Genomic DNA, 24836 nt, shown 5'->3' with positions numbered 1-24836 from the left:
ACAGTGAGTGGACAAGTCTGCTAAAGAACAAGTGAATGAAAAGCCCAGGAGAAGACTTCAGGACTGCTGACCTCCGGCCAGCACCCTTGGCACCACATCGCAGTGGCCAGGCTGAGGGGACTTAATATCACAGGTCTTGGGAGGCCATTCCCCTGATGCCCAGAGTCACCTGTGGCCACAGCTCCACAGCTCATCTCAAGGCCCAGCTGGATGTGAATGTCACCAGGCAACCTGGTCCTTGGAGGCCTTGCTGGTCCATCACTGAGACTGGAGGGTCCAGTCCCTGCTGTTGGGCTCCCAGCACAGGTAAGCAAAGAAGGCATGCCCATGGGTGGTACCACAGAAGACAGTGGCTTGGGCATCCAATGGGCTCAGTTCCAAACTAGCTCTGCCACACCGTAACGTGGCCTCAGGCAGGTACAACCAGGCCTCTCACTGGTCAGTAAAATGAAGAGTAAATAATACCTCTATTCTGAGAGAGAAGATCAAAGAGCTGATAGCAGCATAAACAATAAATGGTGACCTTTATGCTAGGGAACAATACCAGGTATAGTATGAAGATAAGATTAGCTTATCAGAACGGTGCAGGAAACCACAAAGAATCTAGTCCAGCAGCGCCCATTTTTCTGTTGCCTTTTGGTTTTACTTTTATGATTTTGATCCTGATTAAATGACACTTGTTCTATTGTTTATTTAATATTTTTCATTTAGATTTAGATTTTTAAAAATATTTTTATTCACCTTAAAAGGATATGGCTTCCCTTGTGGTTCAGCTGGTTAAAGAATCCGCCTGCAATGTGGGAGACCTGGGTTCGATCCCTGGGTTGGGAAGATCCCCTGGAGAAGGGAAAGGCTCCCCACTCCAGTATTCTGGCCTAGAGAATTCCGTGGACTGTATAGTGCATGGGGTTGCAAAGAGTTGGACATGATCGAGGGGCTTTCATTTTCAGTTTTGGACTTCCCTTGTGGTTCAGCCAGTAAGGAGTCTGCCTGCAATGCAGGAGACCTGGGTTCAATCCCTAGGTTGGGAAGACTGCTGTGGAGAAGGAAACGGCAATACACTCCAGTATTCTTGCCTGGAAAATCCCATAGCCAGAGGAGTCTGGCAGGCTACAGTTCATGTGTTCGCAAAGAATGGGACACAACTGAGCAATTTCACTTCTCACTTCTCTAAAAGGATAATATCCATAGATGAAAAGAAGTGAAAGTTACTAATTTTCCTAGCACCACATGAAAACACATAAACATCCCGGTTTTCAAAATGGCTATGCAGGGTCCCCTAAATCACCTCTGGGAAACACGGAGCCAGTTCATCATCATTCCCAATGCTCCTCACCCTGAGGCCTGCAGAGCAGAAGGGGTGGATCTGAAGTCCCACAGGTAGCACTTCACAGTAGTGAGACCATACTCAGGTCTGACCCCAGACTGGGGGTCTCCGTAGAAAACTCCCTGCTCTTCTCATAATTGCAGAGCCTTTCTCTACCCAGCCCACCTCTCTCCCCACCAGGTCCCTCCTTCCCTTTGTCTCCTGTGCCCGCACATTCCCAGATCAGCCACTAGAGGGCTCTCTGGGATCAAGATATAGAGCTGTGGCAGCCCCAGATGTTTTTCAGGAAAATCCTCCCATTCTCAAGCCACTGGGGTTTTAACTCAAAATGTCCTGAGTCTGACACAGCGTGACAGTGGCATGGAAAGACAGAGACCCAGGTCTCCTGACTTGACCCAGGTGAAAACACAGTTCACCATAATCATCCCCACCATCACCTCTTAGTGGCACTTGCCATATGACAGGTGTTGTGCAAGCGCTTGGCATGTCTTATTTCATTTAGTCCTCATCAAGTTCATGGTGTGATGAGCTTTATTTTCTTGGGCTCCAAAATCACTGTGGATGGTGACTGCAGCCATGAAATTAAAAGACGCTTGCTCCTTAGAAGAAAAGCTACTGACAAACCTAGACAGTGTATTAAAAAGCAGAATCACTTTGCTGACAAAGTTCTGTCCAATCAAAGCTATAGTTTTTCCTGTAGTCATGTACAAATGTGAAATGGGATCATAAGGAAAGCTGAGAGCTGAAAAATTGATGCTTTCAAACCGTGGTGCTGGAGAAGATTCTTGAGAGTCCTTTAGACTGCAAGGAGATCAGATCAGTCAATCCTAAGGGAAATCAACCCTGAATATTCATTGGGAGGACGAATGCTGAAGCTGAAGCTTCAATATTCTGGCCACCTGATGCGAAGAGCCAACTCACTGGTAAAGACCCTGAAGCTGGGAAAGATTGAAGGCAGGAGGAGAAGGGGATGACAGGGGATGAGATGGTTGGATAGCATCATCAACTCAATGGACATGAGTTTGAGCAAACTCGGGGAGATGGTGAAGGACAGGGAAGCCTGCCGTGCTGTAGTCCTTGGGGTCCCAGAGTTGGACATGACTGAGCGACTGAACAACAACAAAGCTTATGGTGTGAATACTGTCATCTGTGTTTCATAGATGGAGGAAAAGAAGCACACAGCAAGTAAGTGGCTTGGGACTTCCCTGGTGGTCCAGTGGCTAAGACTTCACACCCCTCAATGCAGGGGACCTCGGTTCTATCCTGGAAGCTAGTTCTCGAGTGCTGCAAGCAAGAGTTCACATGCTGCCACTAAATATCCTGAGTGCTGAAACTAAAGCCTGGCACAGCCAAATAAATAAATAAAGATTTTTTTTTAAGTAAAGACAAAAGAGTATTTACAATATTTATATTTAAAAAAAAGAAAAGAAGTTAAGTGGCTTGTAACTTATGGTAGTGACTTCAAGTGGAGTCTCCCAGTTCATGAGTGCTAGGGCCAGGATTCAATCCAGGGATGCCTGACTCCAGAACATTTGAGTTTTTGAAACTAATCACAAATCCGGGACATCAGAAGATTAAGGAACAAGAGCAACTAGGACTGAGAGGGCTTAGTGCAATGATCCAACTAAGTTCAGAGACCAAGAATGTCACTATAACTGTAGGTGGTATTAACAGCTGGAGTGTCTGGGTTTGGGGAGGTAGAGTCTGCTCAGGCCCCCAGGGGTCAACTTCGGCCACCCTCGTAATCCTGCATCCAGCTCTGAGGCTGGGCCTTAAGAGCGACACAGTAATCTTGGGCACTGATAGAGGAGGGCAGCCGGGAAGCGGTGGGGGAGGACTCAGAACCATGCTCCAGGAGGAAGGGCAGCTGGAACCCACCAGGACCTACGGCAAGGGAATTGTGAGACTGCTTTTTGCATGGGCAGCCTGCACTGGCGCACCATCACACGGCGTTTCTCAAGGCGTCACGGAGAAGCAGTGCTTTGGAGCGACACACAAGAGGTCTTGGGTGAAGAGCAGCAAAAAGTGAGTGTCTGAGGGTAAAGACGGGCAGACAGAGCCACACTACCCTTTTGTGGACTGAAGATTAGAGATTCTTGGCGGGGGTTGGTTTCAGTTTCACCCACCACTCACCAGTTCCTAACAGGCCACAGACCCGTACGTACAACAGGGGAAGGGGACCCCTGTTCTAGAGAGCAGCAGCCGTCACAACTGGGTATTAAAGTTGAGCTTCAGATTGAGCACAGGGAGAAGGACCGGCTGGGCTAAGAGAACAGCCCAAAGGGAAGGCCTGAAGGTCTAAAGTGTTTCTGCACTGGGGGAAGTTCTGATGGGTGGGGGTGAAGGGACGGTGGAGCACAGGGTGGGGAGAACAGCCTGGGGTGGGAATGTGGGAGGAGCTAGGTGTGCAGACGGGGGTCTAAGACATACTGTGTCCACCGAGGGATGCGATGTGAGCAGTGACAGAGTCAGGTGGCAGGGCAGTGGATCCAAGGGCCAAAGACATGAGGTCTAGAGTCAGACAGACCTGGCTCCACCATTTAGAAAACGTGAGATCTTCAGGACTTCCCCAGTGGTCCAGTGGTTAGGACTCCATGCTCCCACTGCAGGGGCATGGGTTTGATCCCTGGTCAGGGAACTAAGAGCCTCCATACTGGTGGTGTGGCCAAAAAAGATAATAATTCTGGATTTTTCAAGTCTCCTGCCATTGTATTTTCATACTTCTATAATTAAAAAAAATTAAAATAATAATAGAAAATGTGTTATTTTGGGCAAGTCATTTAACCTGTTATGCTTCAGTTTGAAAAGCAGGGATATTAGCAGCACCTTACCTTTCTGGGTCTGAGGACAGAATATAGGTAAAGTGCTTAGCATGGTTGGCACAGTAAATGCTTAGAAGATGTTAGATATGTTATCATTGCTATTAAAAAGGCAGATCCTATTGTAGTATCCATGATCACACATCTTTGTTTCACAGCCAAGACACAAGGACATCTCCCCAGTTAGGGGTAGGTAGAGGCTAAGTATATTAAGGCAGAGGTTCTTGAGAGGGTGGTGATTTCCAAACAACTCAACACACACACACAAACAACACACAGAGAACTTTGACCATGTCTGGAGGCACTTTGGGTTGTGATGACTGGCAGGATGCAGGTGGCATCCAGTGAGTAGACCAGAGTTGTTGATAAAAATCCTACAGTGCACAAGACAATCTCAATAGCAAAGAATAATCCAGCCCAAAATGTACATGGTATCAAAGCTGAGAAACTCTGTCTTAAGGAAATATACGTGGCCTTTAAGTAGCACCATAGCAGCTAGGAACTGGCAAAAGCACACTTATGCCAAAAATTGTGGTTGTAGCACATGGTTTTGCTCATTTATAAAAAGGCACCATTCTGGATTCTACATTTGTTAGAGTAAATATCAATATCAGGTTGAGTAAAAAGCAATCCAAATATATATACACACGTGTGCATACATGTGTATATGTATATGTATGTACATGTGTGTATACATATATGTATGTACATGTGTGTGTGTGTATACATAGCTAAAATAATATACCATATACCATGACCAAGTGGGATTTATTCCAGGTAAGCTAGGTTGGTTAACTATTCAAAGATGATCCATTTTAATCCATCATATCAACAGGCAAAAAAGAAAAATTTTAATGTCATAGCAATTGATGCAGAAAAGGCATTCAACAAAATTAAGCCAGTCCTGATTTCAAGAAAATCTCTCAGTACAGGAATACAGGGGAACTTCTATAAAATCCTACAGTTAGCATCATATGTAAAGGTGAAAGACTGAAAGCTTTCCCTGTAAGATCAGGAAAAAGGTTAGAATGTTCACTGGGACCACTCTTCTCTAATATAGGGGCTTCTCAAGTGGCACTAGTGGTAAAGAACCCTCCTGTCAATACAGGAGATGTGGGCTTGATCCCTGGGTTGGAAAGATCTCCTGGAAGAGGGCATGGCAACCTACTTCAGTGTTCTTGCCTGGAGGATCCCCATGGACAGAGGAGCCTGGCAGGCTACAGTCCATGGGGTCAGAAAGTCAGACACAACTGAAGTGGCTTATCACGAATGCACTGAAAGTTCTGGCCAGTGCAGTAAGACAAAAAAAAAAAAAAAAAAAAAGTATACAGATCAGAAAAGAAGTACAACTACTACTTGCAGACAACATGAACATCTGCATAGAAAATCCCAAGAATCTTACCAAAAACTCATACAACTACAAAGTAAGTGCAGAAACATCAGGAGACATGAATAATACTCATAAATGAATTTCATTTTTATATAATATGTATATAATTTCATTTTATATATACAGATGTATATGTGGAAACTGAAATAAAAAAAAAAACAGTACCACTTACCACTGCTCCAAAGAAAATTAAATACTTAGGTAAAATCTAACAAAACATTTACAAGATCTGATAAGTGGCTAAAATAGAAAATAACACCACCACCAAATGCTGGCAAAGATGAAAGAAAAAAAACTGGATCATTCACATACTGCTGATGGAAAGGTAACATGGTATGGTCACTCTATAAACTGGTTTGGAAGATTCTTTTAAAACTAAAAACAGGCTTTCCATATAACACAGCAATTGCCCTCCTGACATACATCCCAGAGAAATAAAAAGTTATTTTCACAAAGCAACTTATACATAGATATTCACAGTAGCTTTATTTGTAAGAGCCAGACCTGGAAACTATGCAAATTTCCTTCAATAGGTAAATTGATAAACAACCTGTGGTATGTCCATTCCATGGAATACTACTCAACAATGAAGAGGGACAACCGATTCATACACGCACCAACTTGAATGATCCTCAAGGAAATTACACGGAGTGAAAGAAGTCAAGCTCACAAGGATACATAGATTATAATTACATTTATAGAACATGCTTGAAATAATATCATGACAGAGATGATGAACAAACAGATCAGTCATTGCCGGGGGCTAGCGGATATTGGTAAGGTTCAGGATGTGGATGTGTCTATAAAGGTGTCAGGCGAGTGTATGCTCCTCGGTTCTGCCTCGTCACAACAAGGATTTGGAGTGACAGACATTAAAGTCCTCGGCGCGTCACAGCTCTTGGGTCTTGGACAGACCGTGTTATAGCTCTCAGACAAATCAGTGTTACAGCTCCGTGTTACAGCTCTATTTAATTTAGAAAATAGCAGGAGAATCCATCCCCAAGGCGTGAGGGCATGCTGACCCAAAGACGCGCAGAGAAGAGAGGAGGGGAGTGCGCCAGCATGTGGGGGAGAGAGAGAGAGAGCCCTCTGGCTCCTCTTTTTATATGTTTTTTCCTCCCCCTGGGCCTGCCCTATGTAAATTGAGCTAGCCAGGAGTGCTGTTTGTTCTACCTGAGGTCCTCACTCTGGTCCTTGGACCTTCCTTTGACGTCAACTTCCTTTGTTCTATTTTCACAGGCTTTTCCCCTCCTTGTCTTTTAGCCGCCGCCATTTTGAACTCCTGTTTCCTATTCTAACTACCTCACATTCCCCCCTCAAGAGAGGGAGGCCCAATTCTTTGGGAATGGGGCATCGAGGTCTTTCTGGCTACTTCCTGCTGAACTAGGATGGCAAGGAGTATTGGACCTCCTCCTCTTGCCAGTCTCAGGCTTCAGAGTCCTTATAGTGGTGTCCATCTAAGGGTGAGTGAGATTTTCCATGGTCAGCAGTAGTTTTATATCTTTGTTGAACTGGCACTGCATGTTGTACTTTGTTGACCTGGTGGCAGAGGCTTAGCCTCTATGGTCTCAAAATTTGAGACTACTGCATACCCAGCTCTTTTTCCATACAAGGCAAAACTGCTTCCAACAGTGTACCAGATTTTCTCAAGGTTGGTCAGAGGATCTTCAGACAATCCCTCTTGGGGTTTTGTCTATTGGTCCAAGGTTTCTAGGCAAGAGTGAAAGGGGAGAGAGCCCTCAGGGGTAGGCAGGAGGGTGGCTGGGTTACAAACCTCACAAGTAGATATAGTGAGGCCTGGATTTTCCATCAGTACTACTTGATATCTGAGGATTCTTTGATCACACATCCATAAATGACCTGTCGCATTTAGGAGTTGTTTCACTTGGTGGCTGGTAAAAATAGTTAGTTTGTCCCCAGAGGAGAGTTTTAAAGCATCTTCTATCATGATTGCAATAGCTGCAAGATTTTGAAGGCAGGGGGGCCAGCCTCGGGCGGTTGGATGGAGCCTCTTAGATAAGTAAGCCATAGGCTGGGGCTCAGATCCCAATCTTTGAGTTAACACTTTCAAGGCTATTCCTTCTCTTTCATGGACATAAAGTTAGAATGCTTTTTCTGGGTCTGGCAACCTCAAGGCAGGTGCCTGAGTTAAGGCTTGTTTTAGTTTAGCCTCTGCCTTCTTTTGAGGAGTTCACCACATCAGTGGGATTGAATCATCCCGTCCCTTTAAGCTTTCATATCTGATGCACGTTGAGACAGGAATTTGTCCTTTAAAATCACCTGTCCCTCATAAGAGTCTAAGTACAGATTGGTAAACTTTTGGAGGGCTTCTTTTAGCCTTTCCAGAAAGGCAATGGGGTTCTTGTTAGGCTCTGAGTTATTGCTGAGACCCGGGCATAGCTGATTATTTTTTGTTGAGCTGCTTTCAGTCCTGCCTTCACACAGATTAGAAAATGATCCCTAAAAAAAAAAAGAAGAAGAAGAAAATCAGCCCTTTCCCAGATGCGCTCAGGGTCATTATAATTCCAGTTAGGATCAGAGGAGGGGACTGCAGTTTGCCCTACTGGGTATCTATCACTTGACATGTGAAGCCCCGTTGCATACCTTCAGGCTTCCCTTAAGACCCTAGTATGCTCAGGGTCAGATAAAGTTTGACTAAATATGACTATGATGTCCTTCCACGTCAAGTCAAAGGTCAAGGTAATATGTTGGAATTGCATCTATATATTTGCCTGGATCATCTGTATAGCTTCCCAGGTCTTGTTTGATCTATCTTAGTTCTAAGAGGGAGAAGGGCTTATGGACCTGGGTTTGTCTGAATTCTCCTCCAGTTTCAACTAAGGGACATACTCGAGCTGACTTTTGTGGAGGGGGTGCTCCCAGATATGGCAGCACGTTTGGATACAAGGAAGGAGCACCAGGCAACTCGGGAGTTGTGGGAGGCTCTAGTCTCTTTGGGGGCATGGGAGGTGAGCCTTTATGGGGGAGGGGGAGTTCCTTCTCTTGTTGCTTGGGCCTAACACCATTTGCCTAGTAGGCTCACTTTTAGGGTGTACAACAATCCCATACTTAAGACAGAGTTCCTTCATATCTTTTGCTGCTGCTGCTGCTGCTAAGTCGTTTCAGTCATGTCTGACTATGTGTGATCCCATAGATGGCAGCCCACCAGGCTCCCCCATCCCTGGGATTCTCTAGGCAAGAACACTGGAGTGGGTTGCCATTTCCTTCTCCAATGCATGAAAGTGAAAAGTGAAAGTGAAATCATTCATCGTATCTGACTCTTAGCGACCCCATGAACTGCAGCCCACCAGGCTCCTCTGTCCATGGGATTTTCCAGGCAAGAGTACTGGAGTGGGATGCCATTGCCTTCTCCTCGTATCTCTTAGTTGAAAGAAAATTTGGACATCGGGGATCTCTGTCCATTCCCCTTGTCTTTTGCAGTATAATTCTAGTTGCAGAATGGTATTGTAATTTAAACTCCCATCCTCAGCCCAGTGTTCCTTGACCCCCAGTGGATAATGTGGCCACGCAGTGGCACAAAAGAATTTTAAGCAAATTTCCTTAGAGTTAGAGGATCGAATAGTTTCCAGTTATCAAGGATGCGTCTCAGGGGCGTCTGCCGGAAAGTTAATTGGTTATTTCCCATCTGAAAGACAGTCATGACAGGGAGGAAAAGCAAAAGAAAAAAACTAATTGCCCCCTTCAATTTTCATGGGTGGACTTCCTTAGGGGTGAGTCTTTCTGAAGCTTATCCTACCCAGTACTGTTGCAACCTGAGAGCCAGGCGTCCCCAGGTCAGGTTGCAGATCCCCAGGCAGGTCGAGGCGTGATGGCTTCCTGGGATCCCTGGACTGGCGGGTCCCCGAGCAGGTTGAGGGGTGACAACCTTTCGAGGACCAGATCCCTAGGCAGGTGAGGGCAGGTTGACCTCCTGGGATCCCCAAACTGGAGTTGGGCATCCCCAAGGTCTCCAGCATGACCAGTGCTGGATAGGATTAAGGGGTTGTAATCTTAACTCATTGCTGATTTGTTCACTGTGGATGGGAATAGATATGATGTAAAGCAATCCTGGTAACTCAGATGGTAAAGCGTCTGCCTACAATGCGGGAGACCTGGGTTCAATCCCTGGGTTGGGAAGATCTCCGGGAGAAGGAAATGGCAACCCACCCCAGTATTGTTGCCTGGGAAAATCCCATGGATGGAGGAGCCTGGTAAGCTACAGTTCATGGGGTCACAAAGAATCGGACACGACTGAGCAACTTCACTTCAAAGCAATCCAAGCCTGTGCCCTGAGGCTAGGAGACAGTGAAATGGTCATAAGCCTTATCCCTTTACTGCTCTAAGGGATTGTAAGTCACTGATTTCTTCCCCTAGTCCTCCATAAGAGCAGGTTAGGGTGTCTCCAATGGTAAACATTTCGTTGTCATAGACCCACTTTATGTAATAATAGAAGTAGTGACAAAGGAGTGGGTTATCTGGCCCTGTTAGGGACATTAAGGTATTTTAATAGGCTGGGTGGAGCCACATTACAAGGGGGCAGGGTCCTGATTGTGGGAGTTAGTAATTGGCTTAAGAAAAAATTTGTTTAGAGGCAACAGATCAAATGCTCCATAAAAGTGGAGAGGAGATTTGATCCAGGGGTATGTTTGTAACTTTAGGAGAAGGGTGGTAAGGGTTTGGGGCCAAAGGGCCTGCAGGGCTAACTCCCAAAGTGACAAACATAATCCCTGGAAGCCCAATTGCCTCTGAAGGAATGCCAACAGAGGGACTTCTAGCAGTCATTGTGTGCCTGTCACCCACCCTAGTGGGTTCACTGGGAGATGCTGATGTTGTACATGTTGTAGGAAACATGGAAGGTGAAGGCCTGAATATCTAGAGGGATTGGATATTATACCGTATTTCCCTCCCAAGGGCCATCTATTTTCTGGTTGTCCCTCCAGAAGATTGTAGAGGCAACATTGTGGGCCCAGGTGGGGCTGAGGAAAAGAGCATGAAACAGGAGGGAAGGGGGCAGGGCACAACCTTTGAAAGAATGACATAGCACAAGGGCATAACATAAACCGATTAAAATCAACTGGGTCCAAGATGACAAGTGAATTCAAGTAAACCTTAATCCCTAATCTGTAAACCAAAAGACACCCAGAGGTGGCAGGACAGCTGTAAGGCACTCCCAAAAGATGGAGGAGTGGGTGGTTCCCCAATGGTTGGGATGATCCTCCCCATCATCAGCATACGAATTCACCCACCCACCCCCACCCCCGCTAGCCAGGCCGCATTCCATGGCCCGAGCCCTTGCCCTTGGCAATGGGCCACACCCTGAAGCGTGTGCTTCTCTCTGAATCCTAACAAATCCACCTCTCACTTATGGCTTTGTCTCTCACTGAATTTTTGCAATGAGACATCAGAGCCTGAGCTTCATTAGGTCCTGAAGCCAGGCATCCTGGGTTTTGGCCAGGCTCGAGTCCTGGGAGAGAGCTGAAGGACAGGAGGAAAAAGCAGTGGGAAAACCATGCCAAGGGATCCCCTTCATAGCCTGCCGGAAAATCTGCTAAATACCTGACCTGTGCTCACAGTTTTCATTGGCCTGATCCTTGGCACAGAGAAGATTAAGGACAGAAGAACTCCCACCGGCTTGCGTAACAGCTACTGGGGCTCAGCAGATACTGCCTTTGGGACGTACCAAAGAGTAGCCTCTCCAAAGTCCTTCAATTGTGCCCACTGCTGCCCGCCTGTTCACGGGGGGTTCAAGGAAACAAGAAAAGAGAGATTGTAAAGAAATTAAGATTTTGTTAGGCATATGTCCCTCCAGCCATAGGAGCAAGGACCTCCTACCTTAACCGGAGGTCTTCTGGAATCTGAGACTGAGCTGCGTGAGCTTTCTGCTGAGTTCGTTTTTCGGTGTCCCAGTTTCCAGCACGATGCGCCTCTTGTCACTTCCCTAGTGCTGGGTTTTCTTCGCATTCCGCTTCTACCACAGGAGCTTTCGCAGAGTTGGGCTCCTGCTGTGCTTGGCCTCCTCCTTGCGGGCCACGCTGAGGTTGTTTCAGCTAGGTTAAATCCGAGTCACAGCACCACAGATGTCAGGCGAGTGTATGCTCCTCGGTTCTGTCTCATCACAACAAGGATTTGGAGTGATGGACATTAAAGCCCTTGGCGCATCACACCTCTCGGGTCTTGGACAGACCGTGTTATAGCTCTCAGACAAATCAGTGTTACAGCTCCGTGTTACAGCTCTATTTTATTTAGAAAATAGCAGGAGAATCCATCCTCGAGGCGTGAGGGCATGCTGACCCAAAGATGCGCAGAGAAGAGAGTGGGGGAGTGCACCAGTGCATGGGGGAGAGAGAGAGAGAGAGAGAGAGAGAGATCCCTTTGGCTCCTCTTTTTATATGTTTTTTCCTCCCCCTGGGCCTGCCCTATGTAAATTGAGCTAGCCAGGAGTGCTGTTTGTTCTACCTGAGGTCCTCACTCTGGTCCTTGGACTTCCTTTGACCTTCCTTTGTTCTATTTTTCCGGGCTTTTCCCTTCCTTGTCTTTTAGCCACCGCTAAAACTGGACTCCAGTTTGCTATTCTAACTACCTAACAAAGGGGTAGCAGGAAGGGGTCTTGTGGTAAAGTTACAGTTAAGCACAGTGACCATGGTGGAAGAAGCCACACATGACTAAAATTGTTTAGCCACACACACACACACATACACAAGCATGTACACACACACAAATGAGTGCATTATAAATGGAGAAACAAGAATGAGTTCTATGGATAGTGTCAATGTCAACTTCCTGGTTGTGATAATATACTATTGAAGGAGAAAACAGAACAGGCTCTATCTTGAAAGCAGGACTCCATCTTGGGCCAGACTGTGGACTTCGAGCTATGTGCCCAGTATCTATGGAAACAACATACCAACTGGAAAACCAGACCCCCGGAAGGGAGAGCCCCAGGGCTCTCCATGGCCTAAAAGAATACCCTAATTATCTGTGTGACTGAATAGAATCATACATTCTATTATGCTTATTGGGGAATGACCACAAGCCTATTGATAATTGCCCACTGTTAACTACCTAGGTTTAAGGCATATGAATCACGGGTTGACTTTGATTGTATTTTTCTTTTTCCTTTGTTTAGACTAGTTTCAGGGAATTTGGGGAGGTGAGTTTGGGCACATATGCTTAGGGTATATAAGGTTTTCACAAAAACTGGTCGGGGTCCTGGGCTAAGAGGAGACTCTGCCTTGGGCCCGCCAGTGTAATAAACTGCACTCCACTATCTGCATTATCCTTCTGATTGAGTTTGTTTCCCGGAACACGTGGCTACAACATTTGGTGCATTGGCTGGGAAACTCACTTTGAAAAGACAAGTCCCATTTGGGATTACTCTGAGGCCGTGTGACTTGAATCTTCTAGAGTGGGCAAGGCGCCTCGCCCTTCTGGAAGGATTCTGCTTCTCAATGCCTGGACCTTTCACGTTAGCAGGTAGTAGACGGCAGCAGGGGAACTGAGTGCTCAGGTGAGGAGGAACCCACCCAGTAGGGTGGAAGAGGGGGCCTGATCACCCCCTTGGGAGGGACTAAAAGGAGCGGGGACCCACAGGAGCCTGGAATAAGCAGGCGGCAATTTCTTGGTACATAGGTTGATGAGCATGTTAGGGCTTAGGAAGGGAATTTGTGAAGGTCATTTAGGAGGTCTGTCCGTGCCGTCTCGGGGAAAATTATTACCAAGTGATCACCAGGGGATTTTTAGGATAGGAAACTGGTCCTTTTATGCTCATATTCTGCCCTCCCCCAGGAGGTGTCCTCTCTACTGAGAAATTCTTGACCCCATCGGAATTGTCAGGCTAGAAGGAGGGGGATACATATGTGAGTATGAATTGGCTTTTCTGGAGACGGCCTGGGACATGGGATATTTAACCCATCTGTGTTTTTATCCGCACCTGATCAAGCCCACCAAGGCTGAACGGACTTTAAGGGAGAAATAGTCTTGGACCACGTAGTGTTCTGGTTCAGCCATGCTGACCAGCAGGTGAAGACACGCCGATCCCCCTTCTCCCTCTGGGATCTGTCAGGATTTGGACGAGGATGACCTGCTCCTCCCCCATACTGGATGATGACGCGCCCACCGGCCCAGTGCTCCACCAGAACCGGAGGCCACCTTAATGCCCGATCCAGGGCCAGGTGAAGTTCCTGCAGCAGCCGCTGCTCCTCCAGCTCTGCTGGAGGTCATAGGGCTGCCACCTCGGCAGGCTCCGATCCCAGCAGCAGATGCCTTTGGCCAACACTTCCAGGATCCGGCTCCAGCAGAACCACCCAAGCCATACCCGCCTCTCCCAGTGAGTACTGACAGGAAGGGGAGGGAGACGTTAGAATTAAGCAGAGACTGCGACTGCGCTCTGACAGAGAGCCGGAGGGAACAAAAGAGAACAGACAAGAGATTTGCAATGCTAGCTGCTGCTCTGGGAAAGTCTATCTCAGGCCCTCCGGAAAACCTCCTCTGCCCCAGGGACAGGACAGTCCTTCAACCGGCCCCAACCGAGGCCCCGGGCCCCGTTACAGCCAAACCAGTGTGCCCAGTGCCAAGGTTTTGGCCACTGGAAGAATGAATGCCCTAAGGCAAGGAAGGAAGAGGAAGCTCCCGCAGTTGTGGGGCTTGCTGACTTGGAAATTAAATAGGGCTGCCGGGGTTCAGAGATATTAGGTCCCCGAGAGCCCATGGTAACCTTAAAAGTGGGGGACCAAACATTCCTGAGTGCTCAGTACACCTGTTGGGAAGAGACTTGCTCTCCATACTAGGAGCACAAGTGACTTTCTCCCCTGAGGAGAGGCCCACCTTCCGGGTGGGCACTATGACTTATTTGCTCTCTCTCTCAATAACCATCCCCCCAAGATGAGTGGAGGTTGCATGAGCTTCCAAAGGAAGACTGGGTGGGCCGGAAGAGTGTGAGAGAGAGCTAACTCAATTATTCCCTGAGGTCTGGGCAGAAGACAACCCCTGGGGCTGACTAAACATCAAGCTCCAGTGATAATAGAACTCAAACCAGGCACCATCCCGGTTAGAAAGTACCAGTAGCCACTACCGATAGAGGCCCGGGCCACCATACTACCCCACATCAATAGACTGAAACAAGCAGGCATTCTGGTAGAGTGCCAGTCAGCTTGGAATACGCTGATCCTGTCAGTCAAAAAGGAAGGAGGACAGGACTATAGGCCTGTACAAGATCTCAGGCTAGTCAGCCAAGCTACTGTGACTTTACACCCCACTGTTCCAAACCCCTATACCTTATTTAGACTCCTCCCGCCAAGGGCTAAAGTTTATACTTGCCTAGATCTCAAGGATGCCTTCTTCTGTATATGCCTCACCCCAGCATCACAGCCCACCTTTGCCTTTGAATGGGAGGATCCAGTCAGGGGCACCAAACAACAGCTCACCTGGACCCACCCACAAGGGTTTAAGAATTCCCCAACCATCTTTGGGAAAGCTTTGGCTTCTGACCTGGACTCATTCCAGCTGGAAAAGCACGGATGTTGGCTCCTACAATACGTGGATGACCCGCTGCTGGCTGCTGAAACCAAGGAAAAATGCTGGGAAGGGACAAAAACACTGCTCCAACTGCTGATGGAAGCAGGTTACCGGGTGTCGAAGAAGGCACAGATCTGCAAGAAGGAGGCAGAATCTCAGAACTGCACTGCTTGCTCATAGGTTAATGCTGCCTCTTGACACAGACAGAGACCTCCAGGGATTCAGCTGAAAGGCATGCTGCCCTTTGAACACCTGGGAGTGGGCTTCACTGAAATGAAACCTCACCGCCACTACCGTTACCTGCTGGTCATGGTATGTACATTCTCGGGATGGGTAGAAGTTTTTCCTACCTGGACTAAAAGAGCATCAGAAGTAGCCCGGTGCTTACTTAGGGAAATAGTTCCCAGATTTGGATTTCCTACCAGCATTGGATCAGACAGTGGCCTGGCTTTTGCAGCTGACTTAGTACAACAAGTAAGCAAAACTTTAAACATCAAATGGAAACTGAACACTACATATAGGCCCAGAGTTCTGGGATGGCGGAATGAACCAACCGGACACTTAAAGAGCCTCTCCAAGTGGATCATAGAGACTGACTGCTCCTGGGTGGACTTGCTTCTGACAGCTCTGCCCAGACTCAGGATGACCCCACGGTCCCATTGTGAAATGTGAAACCCAAACGACTCCATTTTAGGATAGCACCACCATTTTGAGTAAAACCCCCTCCCGAGGAGAGAAAACGAAATTTAAAGAGAAAGAAACTCAACGAACCAATCAAGGGAGGACAGGAAAGTCCCTCACCCCCCTTACTCTAACCCACCAATCAGTAGCTAACAAGACATCCTTAGTTGAAGAATTAACCAATCCCCTTAAGCTTCCCTTCCCGCTTCCCCTGCTGCACAGTATGAATTAACCAATCCCTTTAAGCTTCCCTTCCCGCTTCCCCTGCTATACAGTATAAAAAGGGTTTGCTGCTTTCACTGGGGGCTCCTTCACCGTTGTGTGAAGAGAGTCCCTGCTCGAGCTTGTAATAAAGTTCCTCACTGTTTTTGCATCGATCCGCGGCTCCTGTGGTGTTTGGTGGGATTCGGCGATCCAGGTACAACATTTTGGGGGCTCGTCCAGGATCCCTGGACCCTCCAGGACCCGTGCTTCAGAGGACGAACGGCTAGTAAGCAGTAGGAGCAGCTGCATCTGTATCTGTAAGGGGGCCCCGCTCTGTAGCTGGACTTAAACCTAGGCGGATGCGCTGATACGGTCTCCAGCAGGGAGCAGGAAGAGACGTCTTCCAGTTCCCACTCAGTAGTACCATATATATATATATATATATATATATATATATATATATATATGTACATCTTCCACTTCCCACTCAGTAGTACCATATATATATATATATATATATATATATATATATATATATATATATATATATATATATATATCTGATATACATCTGATATACTCTGCACCTTTTGTTCTCGGAATTGCACGCTCTGTTATTTGTCTGGTGTGTCGTCTTGTTTGTTCATTGTGTGACTGACCGACGATGGGACAGACCCAATCTGGATGCTCTCCGCTTACCTTAATAACTGACCATTTCAAAGAAGTTAGAGTTCAAGCTCATAATCTGAGTGTAGAAATTAAAAAATCTCAGATGGTTATCTTTTGCAGTGCTGAATGGCCCAGCTTTAACGTAGGCTGGCCTCCTGAAGGGACTTTTGACTTAAGGACTGTCCGGAGAGCCCGAGAAATCATCCTCAGACCTGGAAGCGGACATCCAGACCAGGTCCCATATATTCTGGTTTGGGAAGATTTAATAGTCAGCCCAACCCCTTGGATCCAATCCTTTTTACCTCCACAGGCAGCAGCAGTCACGGAGATCCTAGTGGCTGAAGAAAAGAAAAATCCTCTGGCTGCCCCCTCTGCCCCGGTTTTACAGGAAGATTTGACTCTTCTTGATCTCCTTATCACACCTCCACCATATTCTCTCCCTCCTCCTATTCAGCCCGAACCCCCACTTCCCCAACCTTCTCCAGAAGTGGCTGGGGGAGGACCTGCAATGAACACCCAAAATCATAGGGCTGCCTCCCCCGGGGGGCCTGACGACTCTACTTCAGCAGCTATTCTTCCTCTCAGGGCTCTGGGTCCCCCTGATGTTGATGGAAATCAGCCCCTTCAATATTGGCCCTTTTCTACTAGTGATGTATACAATTGGAGGACTCAGAATGCCCCATTTTCAGAGAGACCTAAAGAGCTTATTAATTTGTTAGAAACTGTTCTGTTTACTCATCAACCTACGTGGGATGATTGTCAGCAGCTACTCCAGATATTATTCACCACAGAAGAAAGAGAAAGGATCCAGCTAGAGGCGCAGAAACTGGTGCCAGGAGATAATGGGCAACCCATGGCTAACCCTGCGACAATTAACTCTTCCTTCCCTTTGTCTAGGCCACAGTGGGACTATAACACGGTGGAAGGTAAGGAGCGGCTCCAGGTCTACCGCCAGACTCTGTTGGGGGGTCTCAAAGCAGCCGCTCGCAGGCCCACTAATTTGGCTAAGGTAGGTAATGTACAGCAAGGGAGAGAAGAGAGTCCTGTGGTGTTCCTGGAGAGACTGATGGACGCATTCTGTCAGTACACTCCCATGGACCCTGAGGCGGAGGATACTAGGTCAGCTTTAATGATGCATTTTATTAATCAGTCAGCCCCAGATATAAGGAAGAAGTTACAGAAGAAAGATAGATTAGGTGAAAGATCTATTCAAGATCTTATGGCAGTAGCAGAGAAAGTTTATAATAACCGAGAGACACCTGAAGAGAAGCAGACTAGAGCCGCTGACCAGCAGACCCGAAATATGGCTCGCATTCTCCTGGCCACCACCAGCGCCCAGCCGAACGAACGAGAGAAGAGATTGAGACAACTGGCAGAAGGTAAGCCGAAACCCAACCCCCAGGGAAAACCAAAGTTAGGACGGAACCTGTGTGCATATTGTAAAAAAGAAGGACATTGGGTTAAGGATTGCCCTAAAAAGTTCAAACAAGGAACCAACGTTTTGGCTCTGGGGGACCTGAGCGACTAGGGGAGATGGGGCCCGGAACCCCTCCCCGAGCCCAGGGTAACCTTAAAAGTGGAGGGGACCCCAATTGAGTTTTTAGTGGACACTGGGGCTGAACATTTTGTCCTGCTTGACCCACGGGGAAAACTCTCTTCAAAGACTTCATGGGTGCAGGGGGCCACTGGTATGAAAAAATATTCATGGACTACCTGAAGAAACCTAGATCTGAGCACAGGCCGGGTATCCCACTCTTTCATGGTCATACCAGACTGCCCCTACCCACTGCTTGGCCGAGACTTGCTAACCAAAATAGGAGCCCAGATCCATTTCTTACCTGAGGGGGTGGATGTTACAGACCCGGCTGGTAGGCCGCTACAAGTTCTAACCATGCAAATAGAAGATGAGTACAGATTACACCAAGGCCCCTCCAAAGTAGCCCCTGAGGCTGATATGCAACAGTGGCTTAATGAATACCCACAAGCCTGGGCAGAAACCCGAGGTCATGGCTTAGCCAAACATCGGCCCCCAATCTATATTGAATTAAAACCAGGAGCAGAGGCCATCAGAGTCAAGCAATATCAGATGCCACAGGAGGCACAAAGGCGTATTTGCCCTCACATACGCAGGCTGTTGGCTCAGGGCATCTTACGCCCATGCCAATCCAACTGGAATACCCCCCTTCTCCCAGTCAGAAAGCCGAGGTCCAATGACTACAGGCCAGTGCAGGATTTGAGACAAGTTAACCAACGGGTGATGGACATCCACCCCACAGTACCAAACCCCTATACTCTTTTGAGCACTTTAAACCCCAATCACCAGTGGTATACGGTACTGGACTTAAAAGATGCTTTTTTTAGCCTCCCCCTGGCACCCAAAAGCCAGAATATTTTCACCTTCGAATGGTCAAATCCAGAGGAAGGCATTCATGGGCAACTAACTTGGACGAGACTACCACAAGGATTCAAGAACTCGCCCACGATCTTCGACGAAGCATTACATGAGGACCTGGGTGAGTACCGTATCCAACACCCATAAGTTACCTTGCTACAGTAGGTGGACCACCTTTTGTTGGCTACAGAATCCCAACAAACCTGTCTGGAGGCAACCAGAGACTTGCTGTATACTTTAGGTGAGCTGGGATATCGGGCCTCCGCAAAGAAAGCACAAATTGGCAGACAAGAGGTTCATTACCTGGGATACGTATTAAAAGAAGGACAGCGGTGGCTGTCCAAAGCTAGAAAAGAGACTGTGTTAAAGATCCCTAAGCCCCAGAGTCAACACGAAATTAGAGAATTTCTGGGGTCCGCTGGATTCTGTAGATTATGGATCCCAGGTTTTGCTGAAATGGCAAAACCACTATACCAGGCAACAAAAGGGACTATACCATTTGCCTGGACAGAGGAAATGGATAAAGCCTTCCAGGACATTAAGGCAGCCCTCCTGTCAGCCCCTGCCCTAGGTCTGCCTGACGTCACTAAGCCCTTCCTTCTCTATGTAGATGAGAACAGAGGGGTAGCCAAAGGGGTGTTACTCCAGAAACTGGGACCTTGGAAAAGACCAGTGGCATATCTTTCAAAAAAAACTGGACCCAGTGGCTAGTGGATGGCCCCCCTGCTTGCATATGGTGGCTGCTGTGGCCTTGTTAGTAAAAGACGCTGGCAAATTAACCCTGGGACAAGAACTGCAAATAACATCCCCACATGCCATAGAGGGTATATTGAGACAACCTCCAGATCGATGGATCAGTAACGCTAGACTGATCCATTACCAGGGACTACTACTAAACCCTACCAAGATCATTTTTCAGCCGCCAACTACCTTGAACCCAGCCTCACTCCTGCCGGATCCAGACCTGGACGCTCCACTACATGACTGTGCTGACATCCTGGCCCAGGTATGTGGGATCCGAGCTGATCTGAAAGACGTCCCCCTTCCGGATGCTGAACTGACTTGGTACACGGATGGGAGCAGCTTCGTACAAAATGGACAAAGGTATGCGGGTGCGGCTGTGACCACTGAGACAGAAGTCACATGGGCTGCCCCTTTGGCCCATGGGACTTTGGCCCAAAAAGCCGAACTTATAGCATTGACTGAAGCACTCAAAAGAGGTAGAGAAAAAAACTGACCGTTTATACTGACAGCAGATATGCCTTTGACACAGCGCACATACGCGGGGCCATCTATAGAGAGAGAGGACTCCTGACACCTGAAGGAAAGACTATAAAAAATAAAGAGACAATTCTTGAGCTTCTACAAGCCCTTTGGCTGCCCAAGAAACTGGCCAGAGTCCACTGCCCAGGCCACCAAAGAGGCGACTCCCCCGTGGCAAGGTGCGATCGACTGGCTGATCTTTCGGCCAAGGAAGCTGGCCTAGCATCTGTTACCCCGGTTTTGGCAGTCTGACTCCCTGATCCAGGGACTGTGACTCTACCCGATAACCCCGAATACAGTGAAACAGATATAGAATGGATTAACTCCTTACCTATGACACAATTTAAAAATGGTTGGTGGAAAGACACTAAGTCAGCGCCTGTCCTACCTGAACAACTGCGGGCAGAACTGCTCAGGAAAATTCACAATGCAACCCATTTAAGGGCGAAAAAAATGCAGGATCTTGTCAGAACTGCAAAGATTGTCATCAAAGACTACTGGGCGAAAATAGAGAAAATTGCCTCAGACTGTAAGGCTTGCCTGCTAACAAACCCAACAAAGACTTTCAGGAGCAACCAAAGGAGCCAGAGAAAGGGGAACACGCCCTGGAGCCTACTGGGAAGTAGACTTTACTGAGGTAAAACCGGGACAATACGGATATAGATACCTGCTAGTCTTCATTGATACTTTTTCTGGATGGGTAGAGGCCTACCCAACAAAAAAGGAGACAGCCCAGGTAGTAAAAAAAAAAACTCTTAGAAGAGATCCTGCCACGGTTCGGATTCCCTGCACAGGTAGGTTCCGATAACGGTCCCGCCTTTGTCTCCAAGGTAAGTCAGGGACTGGCGGCGGTTCTGGGGACAAATTGGAAATTACATTGTGCCTATCGACCCCAGAGTTCAGGGCAAGTAGAAAGAATGAATAGAACTTTAAAAGAGACCTTGACCAAATTAACCCTAGAGACTGGCGGGGACTGGGTGGTGCTCCTCCCCTTTGCCTTGTTCTGGGTGCGGAACTCACCTTACATGTTGGGGTTAACCCCCTTTGAAATTATGTTCGGGAGACCTCCCCCTATTCTACCTAGTTTAAAGACTGACTTAATAGCTGACTTACCTGTTGATGCTCTATTTTCCTCCCTCCGACTCCTCCAACGGGTGCACAAGGACATTTGGAAACGGCTAGAAGCCCTATACCTCACCAAGCCACCGCCTGAACCGCATCGTTTTCGGCCAGGAGATTGAGTCTATGTGCGGAGACACCACTCAGGCACCCTCGAACCATGCTGGAAAGGACCCTACTCTGTCATCCTAGTCACACCAACGTCCCTCAAGGTAGATGGTATCTCAACATGGGTCCACTTCTCGCATGTGAGGCCTGCTGATCCTTTCACCGACCTCCACGAGGTTCTGCCACAATGGAGAGTCTCCAAACATCCGGACAATCCAATCAAACTAAAACTCCGGAAACACCCCAAAGAAGCATCTCCCTCTTAAGGTACTTTGTACTCTGGGCAGCCTTCCAGGGGATTACCTCAGCCAATCCTCATCATCCGGTTAACATGACCTGGATGGTCTACAACCCTGAGACTGGAGAAATACTTAATTCGAGTTCCAACGTAGCCCCCAAAGGGACATGGTGGCCCGTATTGACCTTTGATTTGTGCGTCCTGGCGGCCGACAATAACGGCTTCCATGGTCCCAGCCAACTGACCAACTTTTTTGCTCATGGCTCCTACGGCTTATTCACCCATAACTGTGAGGGTAAGGGCCCACAGTATTTAGAACAAGTGCCTGTCTATGTCTGCCCAGGGGGAGGAAGGGATCGGAACCAAATTGAAAAATGTGGGGGAGTTGACTCTTTTTATTGCACCGCTTGGGGATGCGAAACCTCGGGAACGGTCCCTTGGCCCATCAATCCTGGCAACGACCTCATTCAGATAAAATTACCCCAGAATACCCCAAAATGCAGGTCTCATGGAATATCGTCTAAACCTGGACAATGTTTTCCATTACAGATTAAGTTCACAGATAAAGGGAAAAAGTTTACCAGGTGGGATGTAGGCCGAGCTTGGGGCCTACGTCTTTATAAGACTGGGTTTGACAATAGAGTCCGATTTGAACTTAAATTAAAGATGGGACCACTCTACTTGACCCCCAAGGTAGCTTTGGAACCAAACCAGGTGATAGCCCCAAAACCTTCCTCCCAGGTGGTAACCCCAAAACCTCCCTCCCAGAACCAAAGTCGGGATACTGGGCCTACTCCACACACTCCTCCCATAGCTGACATGTCTCCACCTACAGACCCCCTTATAAAGATGATCTCTTCAGCATATCTTACCCTTAATGCCTCTCGTCCGGACTTAACAAATGGTTGCTGGCTCCGCTATAATGTAAGGCCTCCTTACTATGAGGCAGTTGCTTTTTCTTCAGGATTCAATGTGGCTGCCGATATCTCAGCCTGTAGATGGCAGCAACAACCTGGTATGGGCCGCCTGACAGTAGGCTCCATTACGGGTATAGGCACCTGCATAGGGGCCATTCCTGAGACTTATCAACAGCTATGGAATAACACAGTCCCTATGACCAACCTCATTAATTCCACCCACCAGTGGATCATCCCACCAGAAAATGGATGGTGGGCTTGCTCCGCTGGACTAACCCCGTGTGCCCATCAGGCGGCACTAAAAACCTCTCAAGATTTCTGTGTCCTAGTCCATCTAATCCCCCGGCTAAACTATTATTCAGAAGAAGAGCTGCAACCAAGGTTAGAGACACCAGATCAGTATAGGGTAAAAAGAGAAACAGTCACTGCCCTAATTTTAGCTGTCCTGTTGGGATTGGGGGCTATAGGAACTGGAAGTGGAACTGCAGCCTTAACGCTCCAAGATAAGCAGTATAACCAACTGAGGGCTGCCATAGATGAAGATATTGAACAGCTTGAAAAATCCATTTCCCACCTCCAAGAATCCTTAAGTTCTCTGGCTGAGGTAGTGTTAGAAAATAGAAGAGGTTTAGATTTGCTATTTTTACAACAAGGAGGACTATGTGCAGCCCTAGGAGAAGAATGCTGTTTTTATATTGACCATTCAGGAGTAGTACAGAAATCTCTACAGAAAGTTAGAGAAGGCCTAAGTAGGCGAAAGCAAGAAAGAGAAAATGAACAATCATGGTTCGAGTCTTGGTTTAGTACTTCCCCTTGGTTGACCACCCTGATTTCTTTTCTATTAGGACCCCTCATTCTACTGTTATTAATCTTAACTGTAGGTCCCTATATATTAAATAGAATTATGTCCTTTGTAAAAGATAGATTTAATACCGTCCACCTAATGTTACTCAGATCTCAATATTTGACTGTCTCCACAGATGATATAGTTGACTCTGTAGAAGACCCATGATTGGGCCTTCCATAGGAACTAGAAGAGGGGGAAATGTGAAATGTGAAACCCAAACGACTCCATTTTAGGATAGCACCGCCATTTTGAGTAAAACCCCCTCCCGAGGAGAGAAAACGAAATTTAAAGAGAAAGAAACTCAACGAGCCAATCAGGGGAGGACAGGAAAGTCCCTCACCCCCCTTACTCTAACCCACCAATCAGTAGCTAACAAGACATCCTTAGTTGAAGAATTAACGAATCCCCTTAAGCTTCCCTTCCCGCTTCCCCTGCTATACAGTATAAAAAGGATTTGCCACTTTCACTGGGGGCTCCTTCTCCGTTGTGTGAAGAGAGTCCCTGCTCAAGCTTGTAATAAAGTTCTTCACTGTTTTTGCATTGATCCGCAGCTCCTGTGGTGTTTGGTGGGATTCGGCGATCCGGGTACAACACCATGGCTATTCTCCATACAAAATTGTGTATGGGAGGCCCCCTCCCATAATTAAACAGTTGTCAACAAATTTGCCTCGGGTAAGAGGGGATAGGATTTCACAGCAGATGGAACTGGGTAAGGTAATAAATCAGGTAACTAAGTTTGTACAAGAAAGGGTGCCATTCCCCCTTGGGGAACAGATTCATGAGTTTACACTTGGTGACCAAGTATGGGTCAAAGACTGGAAACATGATTCATTAGCCCCTCGGTGGAAGGGCCCTTATACTGTTATTCTAACTACCCCTACTGCAGTTAAAGTTGCAGGTATTGCCCCTTGGACCATCATACGAGGGTGAAGAGAGCATACCACACAGACCCAGAAAACGCTGAGTGGACTGCACAGAGGGACCCCACTGACCCTTGAGAGACCAAGATCATCCTTAAGAAGAAGAAAAAGAAGATCCTGGATGAGCCCCTTCAGGATGAAGCCACATAATCAACTCCTGCTGGTTGGTCTCATCAACGTGCACATTCCTACATGGACTTCCACAATACCTCCAACTGTTGAGTATGTGGGGCTATGCCTCTGTCTGTGATGGATGGACTTCCCTGGTGGCTGCAACCGCTCCGCCGAGATTTTAAACCACTCTGCTCTTTTCTGGGACACAGTCATAATCTCTCCCTGTTCTCTTGATGTAAGCCAGACCTACAGTCAATAGACTTGGGTCATGGGGTTACATATTATGTAAATACTAGTTTCATAAAAATAACAGAA

The 24836-nt window shown here is 47.4% G+C and overlaps 1 protein-coding gene across 1 annotated transcript in view; it reads right to left on the bottom strand.

Annotated features, from left to right (window-relative positions):
- Positions 1-5983: 5983 nt before the first annotated feature.
- The window catches only part of SLC36A1 (solute carrier family 36 member 1), a 74344-nt gene continuing 55491 nt past the window's right edge, over positions 5984-24836 (bottom strand). Inside the window, exon 10 of the mRNA XM_061151776.1 lies at positions 5984-7996. Coding sequence (XP_061007759.1) covers positions 7983-7996 — 14 coding nt within the window. The 3' untranslated portion in view covers positions 5984-7982. The remainder of the gene's footprint in view (positions 7997-24836) is intronic.

This window comes from Dama dama, chromosome 9 (assembly GCF_033118175.1).
Source record: "Dama dama isolate Ldn47 chromosome 9, ASM3311817v1, whole genome shotgun sequence".
Classification (NCBI taxonomy): Eukaryota; Metazoa; Chordata; class Mammalia; order Artiodactyla; family Cervidae; genus Dama; species Dama dama.
Note: the sequence above shows the minus strand (reverse complement) of the source record. Positions and strands in the feature narration are given on the sequence as shown.